This window comes from Ylistrum balloti, unplaced genomic scaffold (assembly GCF_031769215.1).
Source record: "Ylistrum balloti isolate Yb309-2 unplaced genomic scaffold, AGI_CSIRO_Ybal_v1 Utg370126, whole genome shotgun sequence".
NCBI lineage: Eukaryota > Metazoa > Mollusca > Bivalvia > Pectinida > Pectinidae > Ylistrum > Ylistrum balloti.
The window spans coordinates 1,151,013-1,177,359 of NW_026782140.1; the positions used below are offsets into that span (position 1 = coordinate 1,151,013).

At 35.4% G+C, this 26,347-nt stretch overlaps 1 protein-coding gene and 1 non-coding gene across 2 annotated transcripts; both read left to right on the top strand.

The window, feature by feature from the left end:
- The first annotated feature begins 4,210 nt into the window (after positions 1-4,210).
- Positions 4,211-19,808, top strand: LOC132550534 (protein phosphatase 1 regulatory subunit 36-like). Its single transcript, XM_060214627.1, has 18 exons — positions 4,211-4,431; positions 4,605-4,672; positions 4,975-5,043; positions 5,302-5,429; positions 6,084-6,153; positions 8,195-8,296; positions 8,548-8,688; positions 10,135-10,177; positions 12,194-12,276; positions 12,555-12,619; positions 12,974-13,000; positions 13,346-13,496; positions 14,567-14,596; positions 14,790-14,879; positions 15,924-16,019; positions 16,328-16,435; positions 16,553-16,596; positions 19,302-19,808. The coding sequence occupies exons 1-18, from the start codon at positions 4,402-4,404 to the stop codon at positions 19,376-19,378; spliced, it is 1,422 nt and encodes a 473-aa protein (XP_060070610.1). The 5' UTR covers positions 4,211-4,401; the 3' UTR covers positions 19,379-19,808.
- Trnav-uac (transfer RNA valine (anticodon UAC)) lies at positions 4,725-4,797 on the top strand. Its single transcript has one exon. It is a non-coding gene; the product is annotated as a tRNA-Val (tRNA).
- Positions 19,809-26,347: the final 6,539 nt, after the last annotated feature.

Sequence of the window (26,347 nt, forward strand, 5' to 3'; positions counted from 1 at the left end):
CGAGTATAGGGACGGACCTATCATACTTATCACAAAGACAAGTATAGGGACGGACCTATAATACTTGTAGGGACAGACCTATCATACTTATCACTAAGACAAGTATAGGGACGGACCAATCATACTTATCACTAAGACAAGTATAGGGACGGACCAATCATACTTATCACTAAGACAAGTATAGGGATGGACCAATCATACCGTTCTTGTATACATAGTGTTGTTTTGTTTGATCTGAATAAAGAATTTGGAATATTAATTTGTGTTAAGTTTTGAAGTCACTTTGACCAAGTAATCAAGGAACCTTGTACACTTTATCAGCCATGTTTAGGGATCTGTCATTTAGTGTTGTTACTTCTGTACACAGTGGATTTTTAGCCCACAGTCATCAGAGCTGTTCAACTTAATTACGCTTTATCAGTGGTCCACGTCCATCCGTAAACAATCCTATTGTCACATTTTCTCAAGCACTACTTGATGGATCTTTACCAAGTTTCATATGTAGGATCCCTTGGTCCCTAGTTCTGTCCTTTCAATTTTGGAACTGATCAGAAAAACAAAATGGTGGAAATACGAAGAAAAAGAGATCCAACGTCCAAGAGGTAAGGCTGGTAAGTCCGGTATCACTCCATAGCGGATTCCCTGAGGGAATACCGAGTCCGGTACCAAAGGATAGGTTAAAAAATCAGTAAGCAGGACCAGACAACGCCAATGAAGATCTTCTGTAACTTTATTAGTTGACTAGTTTTGGCACACTAGGTATGCCGTCCTCAGAACAGTGCAAATTCAAAAAGCAGGACTTAATATACTCCTGTGCCTTGATATTTGTACATTACATAGCATTAGCCTAGGGCAAAGCGGAACTCCGCTACTATCTGTTTACTTGCATTATGACGTCACCAATTAATTACGTCATTGTAACTAGTGTACTCTCTTTGACATCGGTGGAAATAACGTGTAGTTGCTAGGCACAGGAGTATATAAAGTCCTACTTTTTGAATTTGCACTGTTCTGAGGACGACATACCTAGTGTGCCGAAACTAGTCAACTAATAAAGTTACAGAAGATCTTCATTGGCGTTGTCTGGTCCTGCTTACCGAAAATGGTGGAAAGGCGACCATATTGGATTTAGTCAGCAAAGAATACAATCATTATTTCTTAGAAGGCATTTTCAAATTTGATCAAATGAAAAGCTAGAATAGAAGAAAGAATAGAGAAGAAAATGGATATTACTTGTCAAGAACATGTCCATCTCAGATTTATGGTCTTCATTTACCTGTACAATGTATATGTTGTGCTTGTTTTGCAATAAAAAAAAAATGTTCTACATGGACATTCCCTGAGCTTACTATGATTGACACCAGAAATCTTTGGGATGTCTATCATCTTTGGTAATAAATTGTCAAGAGTAAGGAGATAGAGAAAGTGGAGGATTGTAAACTTGACTCAACCCGAAATTCAAATGGGTATGATGAAGAGAATGATCTCTACTTACTTTCAACATCACAGATATCTGATGACGTGAATTAACTTGACTCCCTCTTAACGCCACAGTTAACTGATAAAGTGAATTAACTTGACTCACTCTTAACACCAGTTATCTGATAAAGTGAATTAAACTGACTCACTCTTAACATCACAGATATCTGATAAAGTGAATTAACTTAACTCACTCTTAACACAACATTTATCTGATAAAGTGAATTAAGCTGACTCACTCTTAACACCACAGTTATCTGATAAAGTGAATTAAGCTGACTCACTCTTAACACCACAGTTATCTGATCAAGTGAATTAACTTGACTCACTCTTAACACCAGTAATCTGATAAAGTGAATTAACTTGACTCACTCTTAACACCACAGATATCTGATAAAGTGAATTAACTTGACTCACTCTTAACACCACATTTATCTGATAAAGTGAATTAAGCTGACTCACTCTTAACACCACATTTATCTGATAAAGTGAATTAAGCTGACTCACTCTTAACACCACAGTTATCTGATAAAGTGAATTAGGCTGACTCACTCTTAACACCACAGTTATCTGATCAAGTGAATTAACTTGACTCACTCTTAACACCAGTTATCTGATAAAGTGAATTAACTTGACTCACTCTTAACACCACAGGTATCTGATAAAGTGAGTTAACTTGACTCACTCTTAACACCACAGTTATCTGATAAAGTGAATTAACTTGACTCACTCTTAACACCACATTTATCTGATCAAGTGAATTAACTTGACTCACTCTTAACACCAGTTATCTGATAAAGTGAATTAACTTGACTCACTCTTAACACCACAGTTATCTGATAAAGTGAATTAACTTGACTCACTCTTAACACCACAGTTATCTGATAAAGTGAATTAATTTGACTCACTCTTAACACCACAGTTATCTGATCAAGTGAATTAACTTGACTCACTCTTAACACCAGTAATCTGATAAAGTGAATTAACTTGACTCACTCTTAAAACCACAGTTATCTGATAAAGTTAATTAACTTGACTCACTCTTAACACCAGTTATCTGATAAAGTGAATTAACTTAACTCACTCTTAACACAACATTTATCTGATAAAGTGAATTAAGCTGACTCACTCTTAACACCACAGTTATCTGATAAAGTGAATTAACTTGACTCACTCTTAACACCACAGTTATCTGATAAAGTGAATTAAGCTGACTCACTCTTAACACCACATTTATCTGATAAAGTGAATTAAGCTGACTCACTCTTAACACCACATTTATCTGATAAAGTGAATTAAGCTGATTCACTCTTAACACCACAGTTATCTGATAAAGTGAATTAATTTGACTCACTCTTAACACCACAGTTATCTGATAAAGTGAATTAACTTGACTCACTCTTAACACCACATTTATCTGATAAAGTGAATTAAGCTGATTCACTCTTAACACCACAGTTATCTGATAAAGTGAATTAGGCTGACTCACTCTTTACACCACAGTTATCTGATCAAGTGAATTAACTTGACTCACTCTTAACACCAGTTATCTGATAAAGTGAATTAACTTGACTCACTCTTAACACCACATTTATCTGATAAAGTGAATTAAGCTGATTCACTCTTAACACCACAGTTATCTGATAAAGTTAATTAACTTGACACTTTTTCAACATCACAGATATCTGATAAAGTGAATTAACTTGACTCACTTTCAACATCACAGATATTTGATAAAGTGAATCACAAATATATATTGACTCAATTTCAACATGGCAGGTGTATGATTGACTCATTTACAACACCACAGGTATCTGATAAAATAACTTTGACTCATTTTCAAAATCAAGTATCTGGTGAAGTGAATTATGTTGTGATAAGGTAAACATATAGTGTGGAGGACAGATTGGAACCCAACAAAACTTGAATGGCAATAGACCATGGCAATGATAGTGTGAGATTTTCTAGCACTGATATGATGTTTGTAATTTTAGGGTAAGCTCTGTACACATTACTTCAAGATGGTTTCCAAGGAAGGGGATTGGATCCCTCTGGATAGAGCTCCTGATATAAATTCTACTGTTTTTAGAATATAATGTCGGGATGCACACAAACTTCTAGTTCATATAGGACATTCAAATAATCTTTTCTAATAATGGTTCATGCAAAAAAAAATTTATCAAAATTTAAGTTAAATCCTATGGCTTTCAAGGAGAATTTTCAGGTACTCCTCTGTCTAAGTAACATCAATCTTTATTTTGGGAAATTACTGATGCAAAGCAATGTACACAACTGATTTGGAAAATAATAATGATGAAAAGATTTTTCATATAGACTTATTTATATGTCTTGTAAATAAAAAATAATATTGTAATGTTTTGCATGGACAGAATTTTTTTTTCTTTCTTCTGTTATTTTTTTATGTTACAGCTGTACTTTTTCCTGCTATAAATTTTACAAAATTATTTAAAATTCTTATTGCACATTGTCTGTTTTCCTTATTTTTCACATAAACTAATTCATATGTTGTTTATGAATCAATTGGTATTGCATTTTTAGTTAAAAATAAATCAAACAAAAAAATATTTGTTTCCGCGGGGTTCCGAACCCCTAAGTGTGATTCGGGTATGGGTAGAGTGGGAAGTTACCTCCCCTTTGCTTGATGTTGCTATGGCATGAAATTTAGTAGAAATGGCGTCGTTGCCTTCGTTCGCTGCATCACTGCTAGTATGTTGCTGGATATCATAATAGGTTTAGATTATAGTAGATTTCGTCTGGCAAACACGTTATCATTTCATTATTGATATTTTGGACAAGTGATCGGTACAAGAAGTTAACTTCTTTTCTGTATTCGTACGATTCAACCGGAAGTGGAAATATTTTCTTTAGGACCATCTTGTTGTTTACCTCGATCACTCAATAATGGCGAAAGTAACAATGGCAATGGATTCCGTAAGTAGACATACTTAGTTTATATATGTGGTTCATTAATGTGGTAAATTCATATCCTGATCTGGATTTCATACCCGCCAGATCAGTCATGTCGTTGTTTATTTCACACTTTGAAGCATTTTGTTTACGTGTGCACTTTCAGTTGAATACATCTCTTTTATTGTATTTTGTAGATGAAAAGTGTTCCATCAACAGGGACATGGACATGGAAAGATGAAACGAATTCTCTTGAATTCATGAGGTAATGCATAAACTTGATATGCTGAAAATAGAAGCGTATGCATAGCATCTAAGGTTCTGTGGTGTAGTGGTTATCACGTCTGCTTTACACGCAGAAGGTCGCGAGTTCGAACCTCGCCAGAACCTTGGTAATTTTTTTTCACTTTTTTTTTGTTCAGTAAATAATATACACGAATAAGTGAATGACATATTAGTAAAGAAGAGAGCACATATTTTGTTACCTTATCTGTTATATTAAAAAAAAAAGAAAAGGGTGAAATTTCTAATTACTTAAATGCAGCAAGCATTTTACTTATATTGCAGTAATAATCCTAATGCTGACAGACAAGACAAGCGGCGAAGAGCGAAAGAGGGAAACAAAAAAATGGACAGGTGAATAGTTGTACAATAAATAAAACACATAAACATAGAATGGTGTACTTCTTTGGAAATAAATAAATTGTGATATACTCCACTTAAACACTTAGAAATCTGATAATGGCCAGTGAGATATTATATAGCCTAGTGATCATTATCAATACATAATTTCAATAAAAAAAATTCCAAACAAATTATAGGGATTTTAACAATAACTCGGTGATGATACTTGCATAAAGACAATGATTCAGTGTTCATTTGTATTTGCTTCAGAGTGGCGTCTAGTGTTGGTAAGCCAGGAATGAGGGGTCGCAGTCAAAAAGGGAACCAGGCCAAGTCTCCACATCCAGCTTTAAAGCAGAAAACCAGTCAAACAACAGTGACACTTGACTATGTCAAAAGTAAACATATGCTACTATATGACTCAAAACAAGGGTGTACAAATACTACTAAATTATGCTCCCAAACAAGGGTGTACAACTGCAGTGTACTACCAAATTTCCACCCCCAAACAATGGTGTACAACTGCAGTGTACTACTAATTTTCCCCCCAAACAAGGGTGTACAACTGCAGTGTACTACTAAATTCCCCCCCCCCCAAACAAGGGTGTACAACTGCAGTGTACTACTAAATTTCCCCCCAAACAAGGGTGTACAACTGCAGTGTACTACTAAATTCCCCCCCCCCCCCCAACAATGGTGTACAACTGCAGTGTACTACTAAATCCCCCCCCCCAAACAATGGTGTACAACTGCAGTGTACTACTGAATTTCCCCCCAAGCAAGGGCATACAAAACTTTGAAATTATACCTACTAAACAAGAATGTACAAATACAACTAAATTATGCCACCAATAGGAGTATAGAAATACTACTAAACTAGACCACCTGAATAAGAGTGCACTAATACAAGTTAATTCTATCACAAAATAAGTGGTACTTAACAGAGACATACAAATTTCAACAGATGAAATCTCTAAACTTTGCTCATGGCTTTTTATATCGAGTAGTTTTGTAGTCACATCCCATGTATGATTATATTGTGTTTGTTGTAGATGTGGCGCTCAGCATGTTATCTGTACAATCAAATGAAGGGATTCCTGAAACTTTTGAAGGCATCCTTAAGTAAGTATTTGTATATGTTCATGAAATATTAGGGTTGTATTGAGAATTCATTGAAAGCCAAGTTTTCCACCATTTTTCAATCAGAATTGGGCCAGGGCAAGTAAAGTTCCGATGAACATTCTTTTTTTTCCCTATCTTTTTCAGTACTGATGAATTTGACTTGTGTCTGAACATTCTTTTTTTTTCTGTTTTTCAGTACTGATGAATTTGACCCGTTTCTGAACATTCTTTTTCTATGTTTTTCAGTACTGATGAATTTGACCTGTTTCTATGTTTTTCAGTAGTGATGAATTTGACCTGTTTCTATGTTTTTCAGTACTGATGAATTTGACCTGTTTCTATGTTTTTCAGTACTGATGTATTTGACCTATTTCTATGTTTTTCAGTAGTGATGAATTTGACCTGTTTCTATGTTTTTCAGTACTGATGAATTTGACCTGTTTCTATGTTTTTCAGTACTGATGAATTTGACCTGTTTCTATGTTTTTCAGTAGTGATGAATTTGACCTGTTTCTATGTTTTTCAGTAGTGATGAATTTGACCTGTTTCTATGTTTTTCAGTACTGATGAATTTGACCTGTTTCTGTGTTTTTCAGTACAAATGTATTTGACCTATTTCTATGTTTTTCAGTACTGATGAATTTGACCTGTGTCTGAACAACCTTTTTTTTATGCTTTTCAGTACTGATGAATTTGACCTGTTTCTGTGTTTTTCAGTACTGATGAATTTGACCTGTTTCTGTGTTTTTCAGTACTGATGAATTTGACCTGTTTCTGTGTTTTTCAGTACTGATGAATTTGACCTGTTTCTATGTTTTTCAGTAGTGATGAATTTGACCTGTTTCTATGTTTTTCAGTACTGATGAATTTGACCTGTTTCTATGTTTTTCAGTACTGATGAATTGGACCTGTTTGAACACCTTTTTTTTTATGTTTTTCAGTACTGATGAATTTGACCTGTTTCTGTTTCTGTGTTTTTCAGTACTGATGAATTTGACCTGTTTCTGTGTTTTTCAGTACTGATGAATTTGACCTGTTTCTATGTTTTTCAGTAGTGATGAATTTGACCTGTTTCTGTGTTTTTCAGTACAGATGTATTTGACCTGTTTCTATGTTTTTCAGTACTGATGACTTTGACCTGTTTCTGTGTTTTTCAGTACAGATGTATTTGACCTGTTACTATGTTTTTCAGTACAGATGTATTTGACCTGTTACTATGTTTTTCAGTAGTGATGAATTTGACCTGTTTCTATGTTTTTCAGTACTGATGAATTTGACCTGTTTCTGTGTTTTTCAGTACTGATGAATTTGACCTGTTTCTGTGTTTTTCAGTACTGATGAATTTGACCTGTTTCTGTGTTTTTCAGTACTGATGAATTTGACCTGTTTCCTGTTTCTGTGTTTTTCAGTACTGATGAATTTGACCTGTTTCTGTGTTTTTCAGTACTGATGAATTTGACCTGTTTCTGTGTTTTTCAGTACTGATGAATTTGACCTGTTTCTGTGTTTTTCAGTACTGATGAATTTGACCTGTTTCTGTGTTTTTCAGTACTGATGAATTTGACCTGTTTCTGTGTTTTTCAGTACTGATGAATTTGACCTGTTTCTGTGTTTTTCAGTACTGATGAATTTGACCTGTTTCTGTGTTTTTCAGTACTGATGAATTTGACCTGTTTCTGTGTTTTTCAGTACTGATGAATTTGACCTGTTTCTGTGTTTTTCAGTACTGATGAATTTGACCTGTTTCTGTGTTTTTCAGTACTGATGAATTTGACCTGTTTCTGTGTTTTTCAGTACTGATGAATTTGACCTGTTTCTGTGTTTTTTTCAGTACTGATGAATTTGACCTGTTTCTGTGTTTTTCAGTACTGATGAATTTGACCTGTTTCTGTGTTTTTCAGTACTGATGAATTTGACCTGTTTCTGTGTTTTTCAGTACTGATGAATTTGACCTGTTTTTGTGTTTTTCAGTACTGATGAATTTGACCTGTTTCTGTGTTTTTCAGTACTGATGAATTTGACCTGTTTCTGTGTTTTTCAGTACTGATGAATTTGACCTGTTTCTGATGCATCTCTTCAACTACTTCCATTGCTTTTTTGACAAGTTGCTTCAGGAACATAAAATCAACACTACTACCTACATGTAAGATTCAGCAAACAGTGAGGCGGATATCTGTGAATTTAAGTGAATTTAGGTCATAGTAAGCCATTAACTATCGAACATTCTGAACAAGTATATAACTGATATTATATTGGCTTCAGTCTAACAAATATAATACTAACGATGTAGATAAAATTGAGGCACAACCATAGTGACTGCAACCGGTACAGTACCATTTATCTTTTAGTGTGTAAGTCAGTGAATCATAAAAAAACACTTACTTTGTACTTCAGTGAACCAAGCCTGTCTGAGAAGAAAGCATTTGAGGAATCTCTGGTAAAGATTGGACAGACAGAGAAATTACTAGGCCAGGCTTATTGTGTGTTGGAGCTTGGATTAGGACTAGAGGATCACCACCACATGGCTTGTGGCAAGTAAGTCTCACCACCACATGGCTTGTGGAAAGTAAGTCTCACCACCACATGGCCTGTGGCAAATAAATCTAACCACTGCTGTAGTGTAGTGGATCAGCACTATGTGGTCTGTGGAGATTAAGTCTATCCACTGCTGTAATGTAGTGGATCAGCACCATGCCACCTGTGGAGATTAAGTCTATCCACTGCTGTAGTGGAGTGGATCAGCACCATGCCACCTGTGGAGAGTAAGTCTATCCACTGCTGTAGTGTAGTGGATCAGCACCATGTGGTCTGGAGAGTAAGTCTATCCACTGTTGTAGTGGAGTGGATCAGCACCATGTGGTCTGGAGAGTAAGTCTATCCACTGCTGTAGTGGAGTGGATCAGCACCATGTGGTCTGGAGAGTAAGTCTATCCACTGCTGTAGTGTAGTGGATCAGCACCGTGCCACCTGTGGAGAGTAAGTCTATCCACTGCTGTAGTGTAGTGGATCAGCACCATGTGGTCTGGAGAGTAAGTCTAACCACTGCTGTAGTGGAGTGGATCAGCACCATGCCACCTGTGGAGAGTAAGTCTATCCACTGCTGTAGTGGAGTGGATCAGCACCATGTGGTCTGGAGAGTAAGTCTAACCACTGCTGTAGTGGAGTGGATCAGCACCATGTGATCTGTGAAGGGTAAGTCTATCCACTGCTGTAGTGGAGTGGATCAGCACCATGCGATCTGTGAAGGGTAAGTCTATCCACTGCTTTAGTGGAGTGGATCAGCACCATGCGATCTGTGAAGGGTAAGTCTATCCACTGCTGTAGTGGAGTGGATCAGCACCATGCGATCTGTGAAGGGTAAGTCTATCCACTGCTGTAGTGGAGTGGATCAGCACCATGCGATCTGTGAAGGGTAAGTCTATCCACTGCTGTAGTGGAGTGGATCAGCACCATGCGATCTGTGAAGGGTAAGTCTATCCACTGCTGTAGTGGAGTGGATCAGCACCATGCGATCTGTGAAGGGTAAGTCTATCCACTGCTGTAGTGGAGTGGATCAGCACCATGCGATCTGTGAAGGGTAAGTCTATCCACTGCTGTAGTGGAGTGGATCAGCACCATGCGATCTGTGAAGGGTAAGTCTATCCACTGCTGTAGTGGAGTGGATCAGCACCATGCGATCTGTGAAGGGTAAGTCTATCCACTGCTGTAGTGGAGTGGATCAGCACCATGCGATCTGTGAAGGGTAAGTCTATCCACTGCTGTAGTGGAGTGGATCAGCACCATGCGATCTGTGAAGGGTAAGTCTATCCACTGCTGTAGTGTAGTGGATCAGCACCATGCGATCTGTGAAGGGTAAGCCTGAGGTTGATATTATTAATTCATTCTAAATATTGTTTTATTTGAGTTACTTATGCTTCATTTTAATGAGGAAAATATGTCGGTGGAAAATAATCATAAAGATATCTTTTTGTTCTCTTACAGATCAAGGGTATCTTCAACACTCAAAGACAGAGGAATGTTTGAGGTGAGTCACACACACAAAGGTGAAGCTCAGTGTTGCCCTCAGAGACAGGGTACTGATTTAGATGATTCACTCATACAAAGCTGTAGCACAATGATAGTGATACCCTCAGAGACAGGATAATGTCTTCTATTAAAACATTATAAACATTACATCACTAACTGTGAATTTATGTTTCAAAACAATTTCATTAAGACAAAGGTTGACATGGTAATAAATATATACTATTGGTTATTATAATGTAGACACTATATACTATTGGTCTTTATATTGTAGACACTATATACTATTGGTTATTATATTGTAGACACTATATACTATTGGTTATTATATTGTAGACACTATATACTATTGGTTATTATATTGTAGACACTATATACTATTGGTTATTATATTGTAGACACTATATACTATTGGTTATTATATTGTAGACACTATATACTATTGGTTATTATATTGTAGACACTATATACTATTGGTTATTATATTGTAGACACTATATACTATTGGTTATTATATTGTAGACACTATATACTATTGGTTATTATAATGTAGACACTATATACTATTGGTTATTATATTGTAGACACTATATACTATTGGTTATTATATTGTAGACACTATATACTATTGGTTATTATATTGTAGACACTGTATACTATTGGTTATTATATTGTAGACACTATATACTATTGGTCATTATATTGTAGACACTATATACTATTGGTTGTTATATTGTAGACACTATATACTATTGGTCATTATATTGTAGACACTATATACTATTGGTTATTATATTGTATACACTATATACTATTGGTTATTATATTGTAGACACTATATACTATTGGTTATTATATTGTAGACACTGTATACTATTGGTCATTATATTGTAGACACTATATACTATTGGTTGTTATATTGTAGACACTATATACTATTGGTCATTATATTGTAGACACTATATACTATTGGTTATTATATTGTAGACACTATATACTATTGGTTGTTATATTGTAGACACTATATACTATTGGTTAATATATTGTAGACACTATATACTATTGGTTATTGTAGACACTATATACTATTGGTTATTGTAGACACTATATACTATTGGTTATTGTAGACACTATATACTATTGGTTATTATATTGTAGACACTATATACTACTGGTTATTATAGACACTATATACTATTGGTTATTATATTGTAGACACTATATACTATTGGTTATTATATTGTAGACACTATATACTATTGGTTAATATATTGTAGACACTATATACTATTGGTTAATATATTGTAGACACTATATACTATTGGTTATTATATTGTAGACACTATATACTATTGGTTATTATATTGTAGACACTATATACATACTTTTGGTTATTATATTGTAGACACTATATACACTACATACTATTGGTTATTATATTGTAGACACTATATACTATTGGTTAATATATTGTAGACACTATATACTATTGGTTATTATATTGTAGACACTGTATACTATTGGTTATTATATTGTAGACACTACATACTTTTGGTTATTATATTGTAGACACTATATACTATTGGTTATTATATTGTAGACACTATATACTATTGGTCATTATATTGGTTATTATATTGTAGACACTATATACTTTTGGTTATTATATTGTAGACTATATACTATATACTTTTGGTTATTATATTGTAGACACTATATACTATTGGTTAATATATTGTAGACACTATATACTATTGGTTATTATATTGTAGACTATATACTATATGGTTACTGGTATAATGTAGACACTATATACTATTGGTTATTATATTGTAGACACTGTATACTATTGGTCATTATATTGTAGACACTATATACTATTGGTTATTATATTGTAGACACTATATACTATTGGTTATTATAATGTAGACACTATATACTATTGGTTATTGTAGACACTATATACTATTGGTTATTATATTGTAGACACTATATACTATTGGTTGTTATATTGTAGACACTCTACTCTTTCTGTGCCTATGCTGTCCACATATCCTTCCGTAGAAAGGATTTTACAGTCATCAAAAAAGAAATTGGCAGGTAATCATCTTAACCAGGCGTGTATAGATGTGTAATTAATGCTGCACTAGGACTCCACATTAATCCAATCGCTGATACTCCAGAAAACTCACAATCCAATAATGTTTGTACTTTTAATTACTTTTTGAGAATGGGAGTACTTTTCAATGTAATATTTCCACTTAAAAAAAGAATAGGTCCAGACAACAACAAAATCTATTATTCATTTGGAAATTTTGCCAAGACACAATTTAGTTTTTATATATTGATTTGTTGAGTTTTTTCAATCTTCACTACAGAATTTTAAGGTCAGACACATTCAACCCCGCCAAGCAAGTTAAGAAGTTACCAGAGGGACGACAAGGTAGGTGTCTAGCCAGTCTAAGGATAGGTGTTAAGTGTCTTGTCCTACATAACAAACCAAAACCTGACTGACAGAGAAAGATTAGACCACAAGTCTCCTGTCCTCCATAATAAAACCAGCACCTGGCTGTTATAGTACAATAAATGTCAGAAGGTGTCAGATATTGTGTAGGAAGTTGTTACTGGGGTTTGAGCATCTTTCTCACATTGCCATCTTTACTCTAGCAGATCTGTGGAAGCCATTTATATTTGTTCTAAAAAAATGTAGATAAATAGTGACATAAAAGAAGTGATCTTTATATATTGATGATAACACTGACAGCTTCACCTTCATTTAATTATCTGCCTGTTTCAGCTGTGAGTTACCATAAAATTGCCGCTGGTGAGTTTGTTTTTCTGGCTTATAAAAGTGAACCATTGTGTCAGTTTTGCCTTTCTTTGTGTGATGATTAAGTGAGTACAGAAAAACTGAAAAATGATATACGGATAACATTTTACCTATCTTCAAGACATCTTTTATAATTTTTCATAAATTTCCAACTGTCATCAAGAGTGATCAAAAAATATATGAGGTAAATTTACTATAAAGGTATGTAATCTGTATCTACTGTAAATCTTTATTTATCTGTAACTGTAATCAAGGTATGTACACTGTATCTTCCATCAATCTTTCTAGCTTTTTACCTGTAATCAAGGTATGTACACTATAAACCTTTTTATTCTGAAGCGTTGAGAGATGCCAAGAATAAAAAGTTCCGAAGGTTCAGAAAGCAATTCATCAATAGAGATGAGAAAGATGACAACAGCGAAACAAAAGAAGAGCAGCCAACAGGTGCCATTAGTAAAATGACACCAGCTGAATACCGCAGACTACAGCCGTAAGTACAGTCTGTCTCCAGGCTTTAGTCATTATATGTCCACTATGTAGACAGCTGAATACCACAGACTACAGCCGTAAGTACAGTCTGTCTCCAGGCTTTAGCCATTATATGTCCACTATGTAGACAGCTGAATACCGCAGACTACAGCCGTAAGTACAGTCTCCAGGCTTTAGTCATCATATGTCCACTGTGTAGACAGCTGAATACCGCAGACTACAGCCGTAAGTACAGTCTGTCTCCAGGCTTTAGCCATCATATGTCCACTGTGTAGACAGCTGAATACCACAGACTACAGCCGTAAGTACAGTCTGTCTCCAGGCTTTAGCCATCATATGTCCACTATGTAGACAGCTGAATACCACAGACTACAGCCGTAAGTACAGTCTGTCTCCAGGCTTTAGCCATCATATGTCCACTATGTAGACAGCTGAATACCACAGACTACAGCCGTAAGTACCGTCTCCAGGCTTTAGTCATCATATGTCCACTATGTAGACAGCTGAATACCACAGACTACAGCCGTAAGTACAGTCTGTCTCAAGGCTTTAGTCATCATATGTCCACTGTGTGTGCAGTTAATTATTTCAACATTTCAATACACTTAAACAAAGATGTCCATGTGACAATTGATGTGGTGCAATTCTCACCTCTGTGTAGACCAATATTGATTTTCCTTTTCACATTCATCTCAACATTTGCGTGATTGCATTACTGCATCACAGTTCATCAGTTCATTGACACGTTATTGTGTTTTGTGGTTATAACACATGTTACTGTGTTTTGTGGTTATAACACATGTTATTGTGTTTTTTAGTTATAACACATGTTATTGTGTTTGTGGTTATAACACGTTATTGTGTTTTGTGGTTATTGTGTTTTGTGGTTGTAACACATGTTATTGTGTTTTGTAGTTATAACATGTTGTGTTTTGTAGTTATAACACATGTTATTTTGTTTTCTAGTTATAACACATGTTATTGTGTTTGTGGTGATAACACATGTTTTCTAGTTATAACACATGTTATTGTGTTTTGTGGTTGTAACATCATGTGATTTCTGTTTTACAGGAAAAGACCTGCCATTAAAGCTATCATCAAGTAAGTAGTATAACTTCTCTTATCTAATAATTTAAGTAACTCACTATCTATATTTTATACAGTAATAGAAAGTGTACAGAGAACATGGTACAATAATTAAAGGGTCTTCTTTTTTTACTAAATACATGAAACTAGAAGCAATCTGAAATATATGTTTGAAATGAGCCTTATATAAATATACTTTTTTTAACAGTCAGAGATCTCCAGCTATTGTTGCCATTTTACCGTCCCCTAAAGAGGAAGCTAACTGGTTGTTCAGACGGAGGGGAGCATTGTCACCAAAGTAAGTAGTGAAGTCACCATGTTCTGAATTGTTCTCCATAGGTACTCACTCAGCTTTCCATAGGTACTCACTCAGCTCACCATAGGTACTAATTGAGCTTTTCAAAGGTACTAACTAAGCTCTCCATAAGTACTCATTCAGCTCCATAGGTACTCACTCAGCTCACCACAGATACTAACTGAGCTTTTCAAAGGTACTAACTCAGCTCACCATAGGTACTCATTTAGCTCACCATAGGTGCTAACTCAGCTTTCCTTTGGTACTCACTCAGCTCTCCATAGGTACTAACTCAGCTCTCCATAGGTACTCACTCAGCTCTCCATAGGTACTCACTCAGCTCTCCATAGGTACTCACTCAGCTCACCATAGGTCTCACTCAGCTCTCCATAGGTACTAACTCAGCTCACCATAGGTCTCACTCAGCTCTCCATAGGTATTAACTCAGCTCTCCATAGGTACTCACTCAGCTCACCATAGGTATTAACTCAGCTCACCATAGGTACTCACTCAGCTCTCCATAGGTACTCACTCAGCTCTCCATAGGTACTCATTCAGCTCACCATAGGTACTCATTTAGCTCTCCATAGGTCTCACTCAGCTCTCCATAGGTACTCACTCAGCTCTCCATAGGTGCTAACTTAGCTCACCATGTTTACTCAGCTCTCCATAGGTACTCACTCAGCTTTCTATTGGTACTCACTCATCTAACTCAGTTTTACCAAGTGAAAATGTTATTTACAGTCACACTCTAGAAAACATGTTGTTTACAGTCACACCCTAGAAAACATGTTGTTTTCAGTCACACCCTAGAAAACATGGTGTTTACAGTCACACTCTAGAAAACATGTTGTTAACAGTCACACCCTAGTAAACATGTTGTTTACAGTCACACTCCAGAAAACATGTTGTTTACAGTCAAACCCTAGAAAACATGTTGTTTACAGTCACACCCTAGAAAACATGTTGTTTACAGTCACACCCTAGAAAACATGTTGTTTGTATTTACACTCATTAATTGTAACTTTCCTTTTTGTCATTTGACAGTTCACTCTCTAAAATGGGACGAGAGCCAGAGACAGAGGAAGCTGATGATGGGGACATGTTTGGTGATGATTTTTTTATAGACAAGAAAACATTTAAGTAAGAAATCAGATATGTTGTCCTTGTGTCATGGTGTCTTGGTGAAATATTTGTTAGCCATTAAACATCACGATGATAATGTACTGAGGCTGTTTACAGGGTGATAATTTAAGGAAAGATGGTCTCAAAATTTCTCTGGGGTTCCAAGTGATTTTAATGTTTTTGTCCAACTGTAAGATATACAATCATGATAGTAAAAACATGTGATATTATTAGTATAAAGTATCTCCATAGAAGTATGATAGTGATCCAAACATCAGGATATAAACTACTGAACACATACTAAAATTGTAAGGTATCCATTATAGAATTGGAATCATTGGTGAACCGTTGAACCTGTTCAACGAGAAGACATTGACTCCTTTAGGAGCTAATGAGGAAGAAGAAGGTGAAGAAGGGGAGGAAGGAAAGAAACAGTAGGTTTTATTTCTAGAATATATTTCACTGTAATTGAAGTGTGATTTTCAATTGAATAGTGATGATATCAACCTGATTTTTCATGTCAGTGTAACTGACTGTGTTCTCCACTGTAGGACTGCCCCAGAGGAAGTGTCACAGGACAAAACACCTTCTCCAGGTAAGATCATTTAGTGCGCCATAAGCTTCCTCTTACAGATATTCCAGTTCAGATCTATTTAGTCAGATTGTGTAAGCAAGACAAACACAATACCATTCTTTTCTAAAAATAGATATGATGTAATACAGGCAGCCATATCTATTGTCGTGGTATACCAGTGATTGCTTTCCATTTTAAGCTCATTTGCTCAAAGGCAAGTGATGTTGTGCCTTGGCTCAGCATCTTTTGTCTGTCCATTGCCCATCTTTTGTCTATCCAGCATCAACTTTTGCCTTTAAAAGACTTCCTCAATAAGTCTACATTCAGTAACACGTATGATGAAAGGCTTTAAAGTTTCTACAAATAAATTACTTGGACAGTTTTTATTTCAAAAAGGTCAAACGATTAAAATTTCAAATAATTTTTGAATATTTCACTTTGAACCTACTGGAAACTAGAGTATTAATTATGAAGTAAACATGAAAGCTTCTTGAATGTGTTCTTTCAACAAATTCTGCTTTTCATGAGCTACAGAGAAGATGAATGATACAGCTCCATTGGGCCTTTTGTTTACTCACATTAAACTGGAGATTTTTCAGTTGTTATCACTGATTAATATAATTTGTGTATATGTTACAGAAAAATAGTAAGTAGCAGTACTTTTACTGTGTGTAACACTTAGCTAACAGTTATCTTGAAAGTGTGTTTGGTCATTATCAGTCCGAGGTTTATGATAAGGATAAGAAGTTCATCTGAAAACATTTATTCACCTAACTTATAATGAGTATTGTGTGGTGGTATGAATTCATGTTATGTCTGTTGTATCAGCTTATTCTATGTTGGTGTCATATCGGAAGGTTTCTTAAAGGTTTTTTTTATGTATATATCATAAAGTAAATGACGTAAGAATAAAATGTAAACCATTAAGAAGACCCTTCCATATTTGGGACATCAAAATCTTACACGCTTTCAAAGATTTCTGTACTAGTCAGCTCTAGTTAAGGACTAGAAACAATGGTGTGACTGGCTTTTTTACTGAAAATAGTGACAAGATTTCTGTTCTAGTCAGCTCTAGTTAAGGACTAGAAACAACAATGTGACTGGCTTATTTGCTGACAGTAGTGACAAGATTTCTGTTCTAGTCAGCTCTAGTTAAGGACTAGAAACAATGGTGTGACTGGCTTATTTACTGACAATAGTGACAAGATTTCTGTTCTAGTCAGCTCTAGTTAAGGACTAGATGGTGTGAACAATGGTGTGACAACAATAGTGACAAGTGACTATGGGCTTATTTACTAGTTTAGAAACAATGGTGTGACTGGCTTATTTACTGACAGTAGTGACAAGATTTCTGTTCTAGTCAGCTCTAGTTAAGGACTAGAAACAACTGGTGTGACTGGCTTAGAAACAATTTACTGCTTATTTACTGACAGTAGTGACAAGATTTCTGTTCTAGTCAGCTCTAGTTAAGGACTAGAAACAATGGTGTGACTGGCTTATTTACTGACAGTAGTGACAAGATTTCTGTTCTAGTCAGCTCTAGTTATGGACTAGAAACAACAATGTGTGACTGGCTTATTTACTGACAGTAGTGACAAGATTTCTGTTCTAGTCAGCTCTAGTTAAGGACTAGAAACAATGGTGTGACTGGCTTATTTACTGACAGTAGTGACAAGATTTCTGTTCTAGTCAGCTCTAGTTAAGGACTAGAAACAATGGTGTGACTGGCTTATTTACTGACAGTAGTGACAAGATTTCTGTTCTAGTCAGCTCTAGTTAAGGACTAGAAACAATGGTGTGACTGGCTTATTTACTGACAGTGACAAGATTTCTGTTCTAGTCACATCTGATATGACAGACCTTTACAGAGATAGCATGCTGTCTAATTGAATGATTTTCAGCTTTCACTCAGTGATGCATTACATTGAACTGAAATACATCGTTTTGCTTGTATTGACAAATTATAGCATCTTGTTTGAGAAAATGCACTTCTATGTATGTTTGATATTAATCCTGATAAAATAGGAAAGATTGATAATAAGCATGTATAGACTTTTGGATGTTTGTGTTTGGAATGAACAAGCTCTTAATCCTAATATTGATTTTGTTGATCAATAACAACTGAACCGAGTCAGTGTACCTGTGATGTTGTTTATTATTTTGATACCTTATGAGTTCAAAAGGTATTCAGAATTGTCTAAGACAGTATATTTAAGCTTGTACACATATCTAAGACACCAGAATAGTACTATTTTAGAATCACTGGCTTCAGGGTTGCATCACCTGCTATCCTACACAACCTGATGTACTTCTGATCCACTTTTCTATAGTTACAAGCTAATAAGTACATTCACAACAGGGTTTTTTGAAATTTATATTTACTATAAAGAAAATGTTGTGTTATTGAAGTATAGAAGCTCTTTATTGTTGTGACTTTATATGTATGTCCCTATCAACTAGGCCTGTTTAATACATCTCAGTATTTACAGCGACTATCCTATACCTAAAGACATACTTAACATATGTCATAAATTCTACCATTTCAAAGTGCATTTCTCTACTTACCAGGAATACTAGGGGCACTTGCAAACATAACAGGGTTTTTCTGATGTCTCTGAATTTTTTGACATTAAATGATGTAATGGTACAGACAGTATATATCTGACTGTATACATTGTAGAATACACTGGGATCTAGTAAGGTAATTTTATGTGTTATCATTATAGAACAAAGGTTAAGCCGACAACAGACAGCCATATCTACAGGCACCACAGATGCTGCGTTTGTTGATGAAGAGGACTGAGGCTTCTTTGAAACATTTATGGAGGGCTGAAAAGTCAATTGCATCATTACAACAGAAAATTGTTTTTTAAGAAGAAATTGAATTGTATGAGAGAGATATGAAATGAAAAAGATTTAAATTTAAATACCATTGTTTGTTATTTTACAAACTTTACAAGGCTGTGATATTGTAATATTTATAAAAAGAAGTGAATAAGAACTACGATAATGTCCCTGGTTATCACAAGGACACGGTTCTTATCCTCATATATAATACATATATATGACTTCTGTAGACTGTTTGTAAACACCCTCATATAAAAGTTATGATTTTGTGATAAATAGATTCGCTATTTAGCAGTAAATCAGGATTATCATAGCCATGATACTTGGATATAGATTGTAAAAGGGAGTAATTTTGTTTCAATATCCTTGGTTACTGTATTCAGTACTTGAACACTTTTCCTGTAACTTAACTTTCTCCTTTCTCACTCTTTGTTAATTAGGGTGAAAATAAGAGGAAACCTAAAGTTGGTAACGTCGATGTGAATACAACTCTAGGTTTCAAATGTACAGTATGCATCTGTCCAGATAGTCGGGGGTGTCTGGGATATGTGTCCACCTAGAGATAGTCAGGGTACCCAGGTTATATTTGCATCCACAGATAGTTTGGGGTGCCCAGGTTGTGTGTCTATCCAGAGATAGTTGGGGATGCCAAGGTTGTGTCCGTCCAGAGATAGCTTGGGGTGCCCAGGTTGTGTCTGTCCAGAGATAGTTGGGGATGCCAGGTTGTGTCCATCCAGAGATAGTTGGGGATGCCAAGGTTGTGTCCATCCAGAGATAGTTGGGGATGCCAAGGTTGTGTCCCTCCAGAGATATTTGGGGATGCCAAAGTTGTGTCCGTCCAGAGATATTTGGGGATGCCCAGGTTGTGTCCGTCCAGAGATATTTGGGGATGCCCAGGTTGTGTCTGTCCAGAGATAGTTGGAGATGCCAAGGTTGTGTCCGTCCAGAGATATTAGGAGATGCCAAGGTTGTGTCCGTCCAGGGATATTTGGGGATGCCCAGGTTGTGTCCGTCCAGAGATAGTTGGAGATGCCAAGGCTGTGTCCGTCCAGAGATATTTGGGGATGCCCAGGTTGTGTCCGTCCAGAGATATTTGGGGATGCCCAGGTTGTGTCTGTCCAGAGATAGTTGGAGATGCCAAGGTTGTGTCCGTCCAGAGATATTTGGGGATGCCAAGGTTGTGTCCGTCCAGAGATATTTGGGGATGCCAAGGTTGTGTCCGTCCAGATATAATTTGGGTTCCCAGGTTCAGAGATATGTGGGGGTCCCCAGGCTGATGAGAGAGGATGTGAGGAAAGGTGTATAAACGTTGTCTACTTATAATTTATATCACATTGTTGAGTATTTCTATGTCTACCACCTGTGATAAAATAAAATATCAAAAAAGATTTGTTTTTAATTGTCTTGCTTTATTGCATGAAAACAGGTAAAATAGCAAGCTGTGACTTCATCTTCTGAATAACTGGTTCAGTACTTAAATCCTCACACAAATCAGATAGACAAGCAATTGTTATTTCTGTCAAATTGACATCCCTTAATATCTTGACCTTCAGAATTTCATTCTTCATGTGGTGAAGAAACACTATGATAATCTGCTGCTAGTAGTCCCTTTGTCAGAGAACAAAGTTCTGTAGTGTTTATGTGTCTCTTGCCTAACAGAGAACCTGCTTCAGTAATGCTTAATATGTCTTGAACCTGCTCCTGTAGCAGTTCATGTGTCTTCTGTCTTCCATGAACTTGTTTTTGTAGCAGTTCATGTGTCTTCTGTCATCTAGTGAACCTCCTTCTGCAGTATACGTGTCTTTTGTCAGAGAACCTGCTCCTGTAGTGGGTCATGTGTCTTCTGTCATCTAGTGAACCTCCTGCAGTATACGTGTCTTTTGTCAGAGAACCTGCTTCTGTAGTGGGTCATGTGTTTTCTCTGTGTCTGATAATCTGCTTCTGTAGTGGGTCATGTGTCTTCTCTGTGTCTGATAATCTGCTTCTGTAGTGGGTCATGTGTCTTCTCTGTGTCTGATAATCTGCTTCTGTAGTGGGTCATGTGTCTTCCCTGTGTCTGATAATCTGCTTCTGTAGGGGGTTATTTATCTTTTACCTGTCACAGTACTTGTATCTATGACTTTTTTCAGTTATTTTTTGCTTTTTCCACTGTCGTCTCCTTGATTTCAAACTTAAGGCCCTTTGACCACTGGGGAGCCCTATAAGGACAAAACAGTTGTATGATGCTGTTGACCACTGGGGAGCCCTATAAGGACAAAACAGTTGTATGATGCTGTTAAAGTCATTCTTTCACTCTTCTGCATATAAATATAATTAGTATTGAAAGGTACATATACAATAATAATTAGTATTGAAAGGTACTATTACAGACTTGATATTACCTTACAGACAGGATAATTGTACATATAATGCTATATATGTAGGTGATTATGTAAACACTCTCCATTCAGACATGTGTTTGATATTTTTGGAAGATTATCAGATGTATAGAAATGATGACATGTGTTGCCTTATATGATGTTGCACAGACAGGAAGTGATATTACCCCTATACAGGACAGGTTTTGATATTACCCCTATATAATGTATGTGATATTACCCCTATATAATGTATCTATACAGACAGGAAGTGATATTACCCCTATATAATGTATCTATACAGACAGGAAGTGATATTACCCCTATATAATGTATCTATACAGACAGGAAGTGATATTACCCCTATATAATGTATCTATACAGACAGGAAGTGATATTACCCCTATATAATGTATCCTATACAGACAGTGGACCCCTATATGAGGAAGTATTACCCCTATATAATGTATCTATACAGACAGGAAGTGATATTACAATCTATATAATGTATCTATAGGAGGAGTTACCCCTATATAATGTATCCATACAGACAGGAATGATATTACCCCTATATAATGCTATGGGAAGTGATATTAGATATATCAGGAAGTGATATTACCCCTATATAATATACAGACAGGAAATGATATTACCCCTATATAATGTATCTATACAGACAGGAAGTGATATTACCCCTATATAATGTATCCATACAGACAGGAAGTGATATTACCCCTATATAATGTATCTATACAGTTGGCCTATATAATGTATCTATACAGTTTGGAAGTGATATTACCCCTATATAATGTATCTATACAGACAGGAAGTCCCTATATAATGTATCTATACAGACAGGAAGTGATATTACCCCTATATAATGTATCTATACAGACAGGAAGTGATATTACCCCTATATAATGTATCTATACAGACAGGAAGTGATATTACCCCTATATAATGTATCTATACAGACAGGAAGTGATATTACCACTATATAATGTATCTATACAGACAGGAAGTGATATTACCCCTATATAATGTATCTATACAGACAGGAAGTGATATTACCCCTATATAATGTATCTATACAGACAGGAAGTGATATTACCCCTATATAATGTATCTATACAGACAGGAAGTGATATTATCCCTATATAATGTATCTATACAGACAGGAAGTGATATTACCCCTATATAATGTATCTATACAGACAGGAAGTGATATTACCCCTATATAATGTATCTATACAGACAGGAAGTGATATTACTATATAATGTATCTATACAGACAGGAAGTGATATTACCCCTATATAATGTATCTATACAGACAGGAAGTGATATTACCCCTATATAATGTATCTATACAGACAGGAAGTGATATTACCCCTATATAATGTATCTATACAGACAGGAAGTGATATTACCCCTATATAATGTATCTATACAGACAGGAAGTGATATTACCCCTATATAATGTATCTATACAGACAGGAAGTGATATTACCCCTATATAATGTATCTATACAGTTTGGAAGTGATATTACCCCTATATAATGTATCTATACAGACAGGAAGTGATATTACCCCTATATAATGTATCTATACAGACAGGAAGTGATATTACCCCTATATAATGTATCTATACAGACAGGAAGTGATATTACCCCTATATAATGTATCTATACAGACAGGAAGTGATATTACCCCTATATAATGTATCTATACAGACAGGAAGTGATATTACCCCTATATAATGTATCTATACAGACAGGAAGTGATATTACCCCTATATAATGTATCTATACAGACAGGAAGTGATATTACCCCTATATAATGTATCTATACAGACAGGAAGTGATATTACCCCTATATAATGTATCCATACAGACAGGAAGTGATATTACCCCTATATAATGTATCTATACAGACAGGAAGTGACATTACCCCTATATAATGTATCTATACAGACAGGAAGTGATATTACCCCTATATAATGTATCAATACAGACAGGAAGTGATATTACCCCTATATAATGTATCTATACAGACAGGAAGTGATATTACCCCTATATAATGTATCCATACAGACAGGAAGTGATATTACCCCTATATAATGTATCTATACAGACAGGAAGTGATATTACCCCTATATAATGTATCTATACAGACAGGAAGTGATATTACCCCTATATAATGTATCTATACAGACAGGAAGTGATATTACCCCTATATAATGTATCTATACAGACAGGAAGTGATATTACCCCTATATAATGTATCTATACAGACAGGAAGTGATATTACCCCTATATAATGTATCTATACAGACAGGAAGTGATATTACCCCTATATAATGTATCTATACAGACAGGAAGTGATATTACCCCTATATAATGTATCTATACAGACAGGAAGTGATATTACCCCTATATAATGTATCTATACAGACAGGAAGTGATAGACAGGAAGTGATATTACCCCTATATAATGTATCTATATATAATGATATTACCCCTATATAATGTATCTATACAGACAGGAAGTGATATTACCCCTATATAATGTATCTATACAGACAGGAAGTGATATTACCCCTATATAATGTATCTATACAGACAGGAAGTGATATTACCCCTATATAATGTATCTATACAGACAGGAAGTGATATTACCCCTATATAATGTATCTATACAGACAGGAAGTGATATTACCCCTATATAATGTATCAATACAGTCTGGAAGTGATATTAACCCTATATAATGTATCTATACAGACAGGAAGTGATATTCTATATAATGTATCTATACAGACAGGAAGTGATATTACCCCTATATAATGTATCTATACAGACAGGAAGTGATATTACCCCTATATAATATACAGACCCCTATATAATGTATCTATACAGACAGGAAGTGATATTACCCCTATATAATGTATCTATACAGACAGGAAGTGATATTACCCCTATATAATGTATCTATACAGACAGGAAGTGATATTACCCCTATATAATGTATCTATACAGACAGGAAGTGATATTACCCCTATATAATGTATCTATACAGACAGGAAGTGATATTACCCCTATATAATGTATCTATACAGACAGGAAGTGATATTACCCCTATATAATGTATCTATACAGACAGGAAGTGATATTACCCCTATATAATGTATCTATACAGACAGGAAGTGATATTACCCCTATATAATGTATCTAGAGAGTCAGGAAGTGATATTACCCCTATATAATGTATCTATACAGACAGGAAGTGTTATTACCCCTATATAATGTATCTATACAGACAGGAAGTGATATTACCCCTATATAATGTATCTATACAGACAGGAAGTGATATTACCCCTATATAATGTAATGTATCTATACAGACAGGAAATGATATTACCCCTATATAATGTATCTATACAGACAGGAAATGATATGTACAATCTCTGCTATTAAGGAGATATATGTAGATTAAGTGTTATTATGATACAGACAGGAAATGTGTATTACTCCCTATATAAGATATACAGACAGGAGGTGATATATCCCAGGGTTATACTAATACAGACAGGAAATGATGTACAATCTCTGCTGGTTAAGGAGATATATGTATATACAGACAGGAAATGATGTACAATCTCTGCTGGTTAAGGAGATATATGTAGGTGATTATCCAGGGTTACTACTCTCCCTACTAGGAAATGATGTACAACTCTGCTGGTTAAGGAGATATATGTCTATTATGTACTATACTCTCCCTTGGACAGGAAATGATGTACAATCTCTATATAATGTATATGTAGGTGATTATCTATACAGACAGGAAAGTGATATTATCTCTATATAATGTCTCTATACATATATGATATTACCCTCTATATAATGTACAATCTCTGCTGGAAGATATATGATATTACCAGGGTTACTATATAATGCTATCTATATATGTAGGTGATTATATAGTGATATTACTACTCTATATAATGACAGGAAATGATGTACAATCTCTGCTATTAAGGAGATATGTAGGTGATTAGGAAGTGATACAGACAGGAAATGATGTACAATCTCTGCTGGTTAAGGAGATATATGTAGGCGTACAGGTGATTATCCCTAGGGTATACTACTCTCCCTACAGACAGGAAATGATGTACAATCTCTGCTGGTTAAGGAGATATATGTAGGTGATTATCCCAGGGTTACTACTCTCCCTACAGACAGGAAATGATGTACAATCTCTGCTGGTTAAGGAGATATATGTAGGTGATTATGCTAGGGTTACTACTCTCCCTACAGACAGGAAATGATGTACAATCTCTGCTGGTTAAGGAGATATATGTAGGTGATTATCCCAGGGTTACTACTCTCCCTACAGACAGGAAATGATGTACAATCTCTGCTGGTTAAGGAGATATATGTAGGTGATTATCATAGTGTTACTACTCTCCCTACAGACAGGAAATGATGTACAATCTCTGCTGGTTAAGGAGATATATGTAGGTGATTATCATAGTGTTACTACTCTCCCTACAGACAGGAAATGATGTACAAT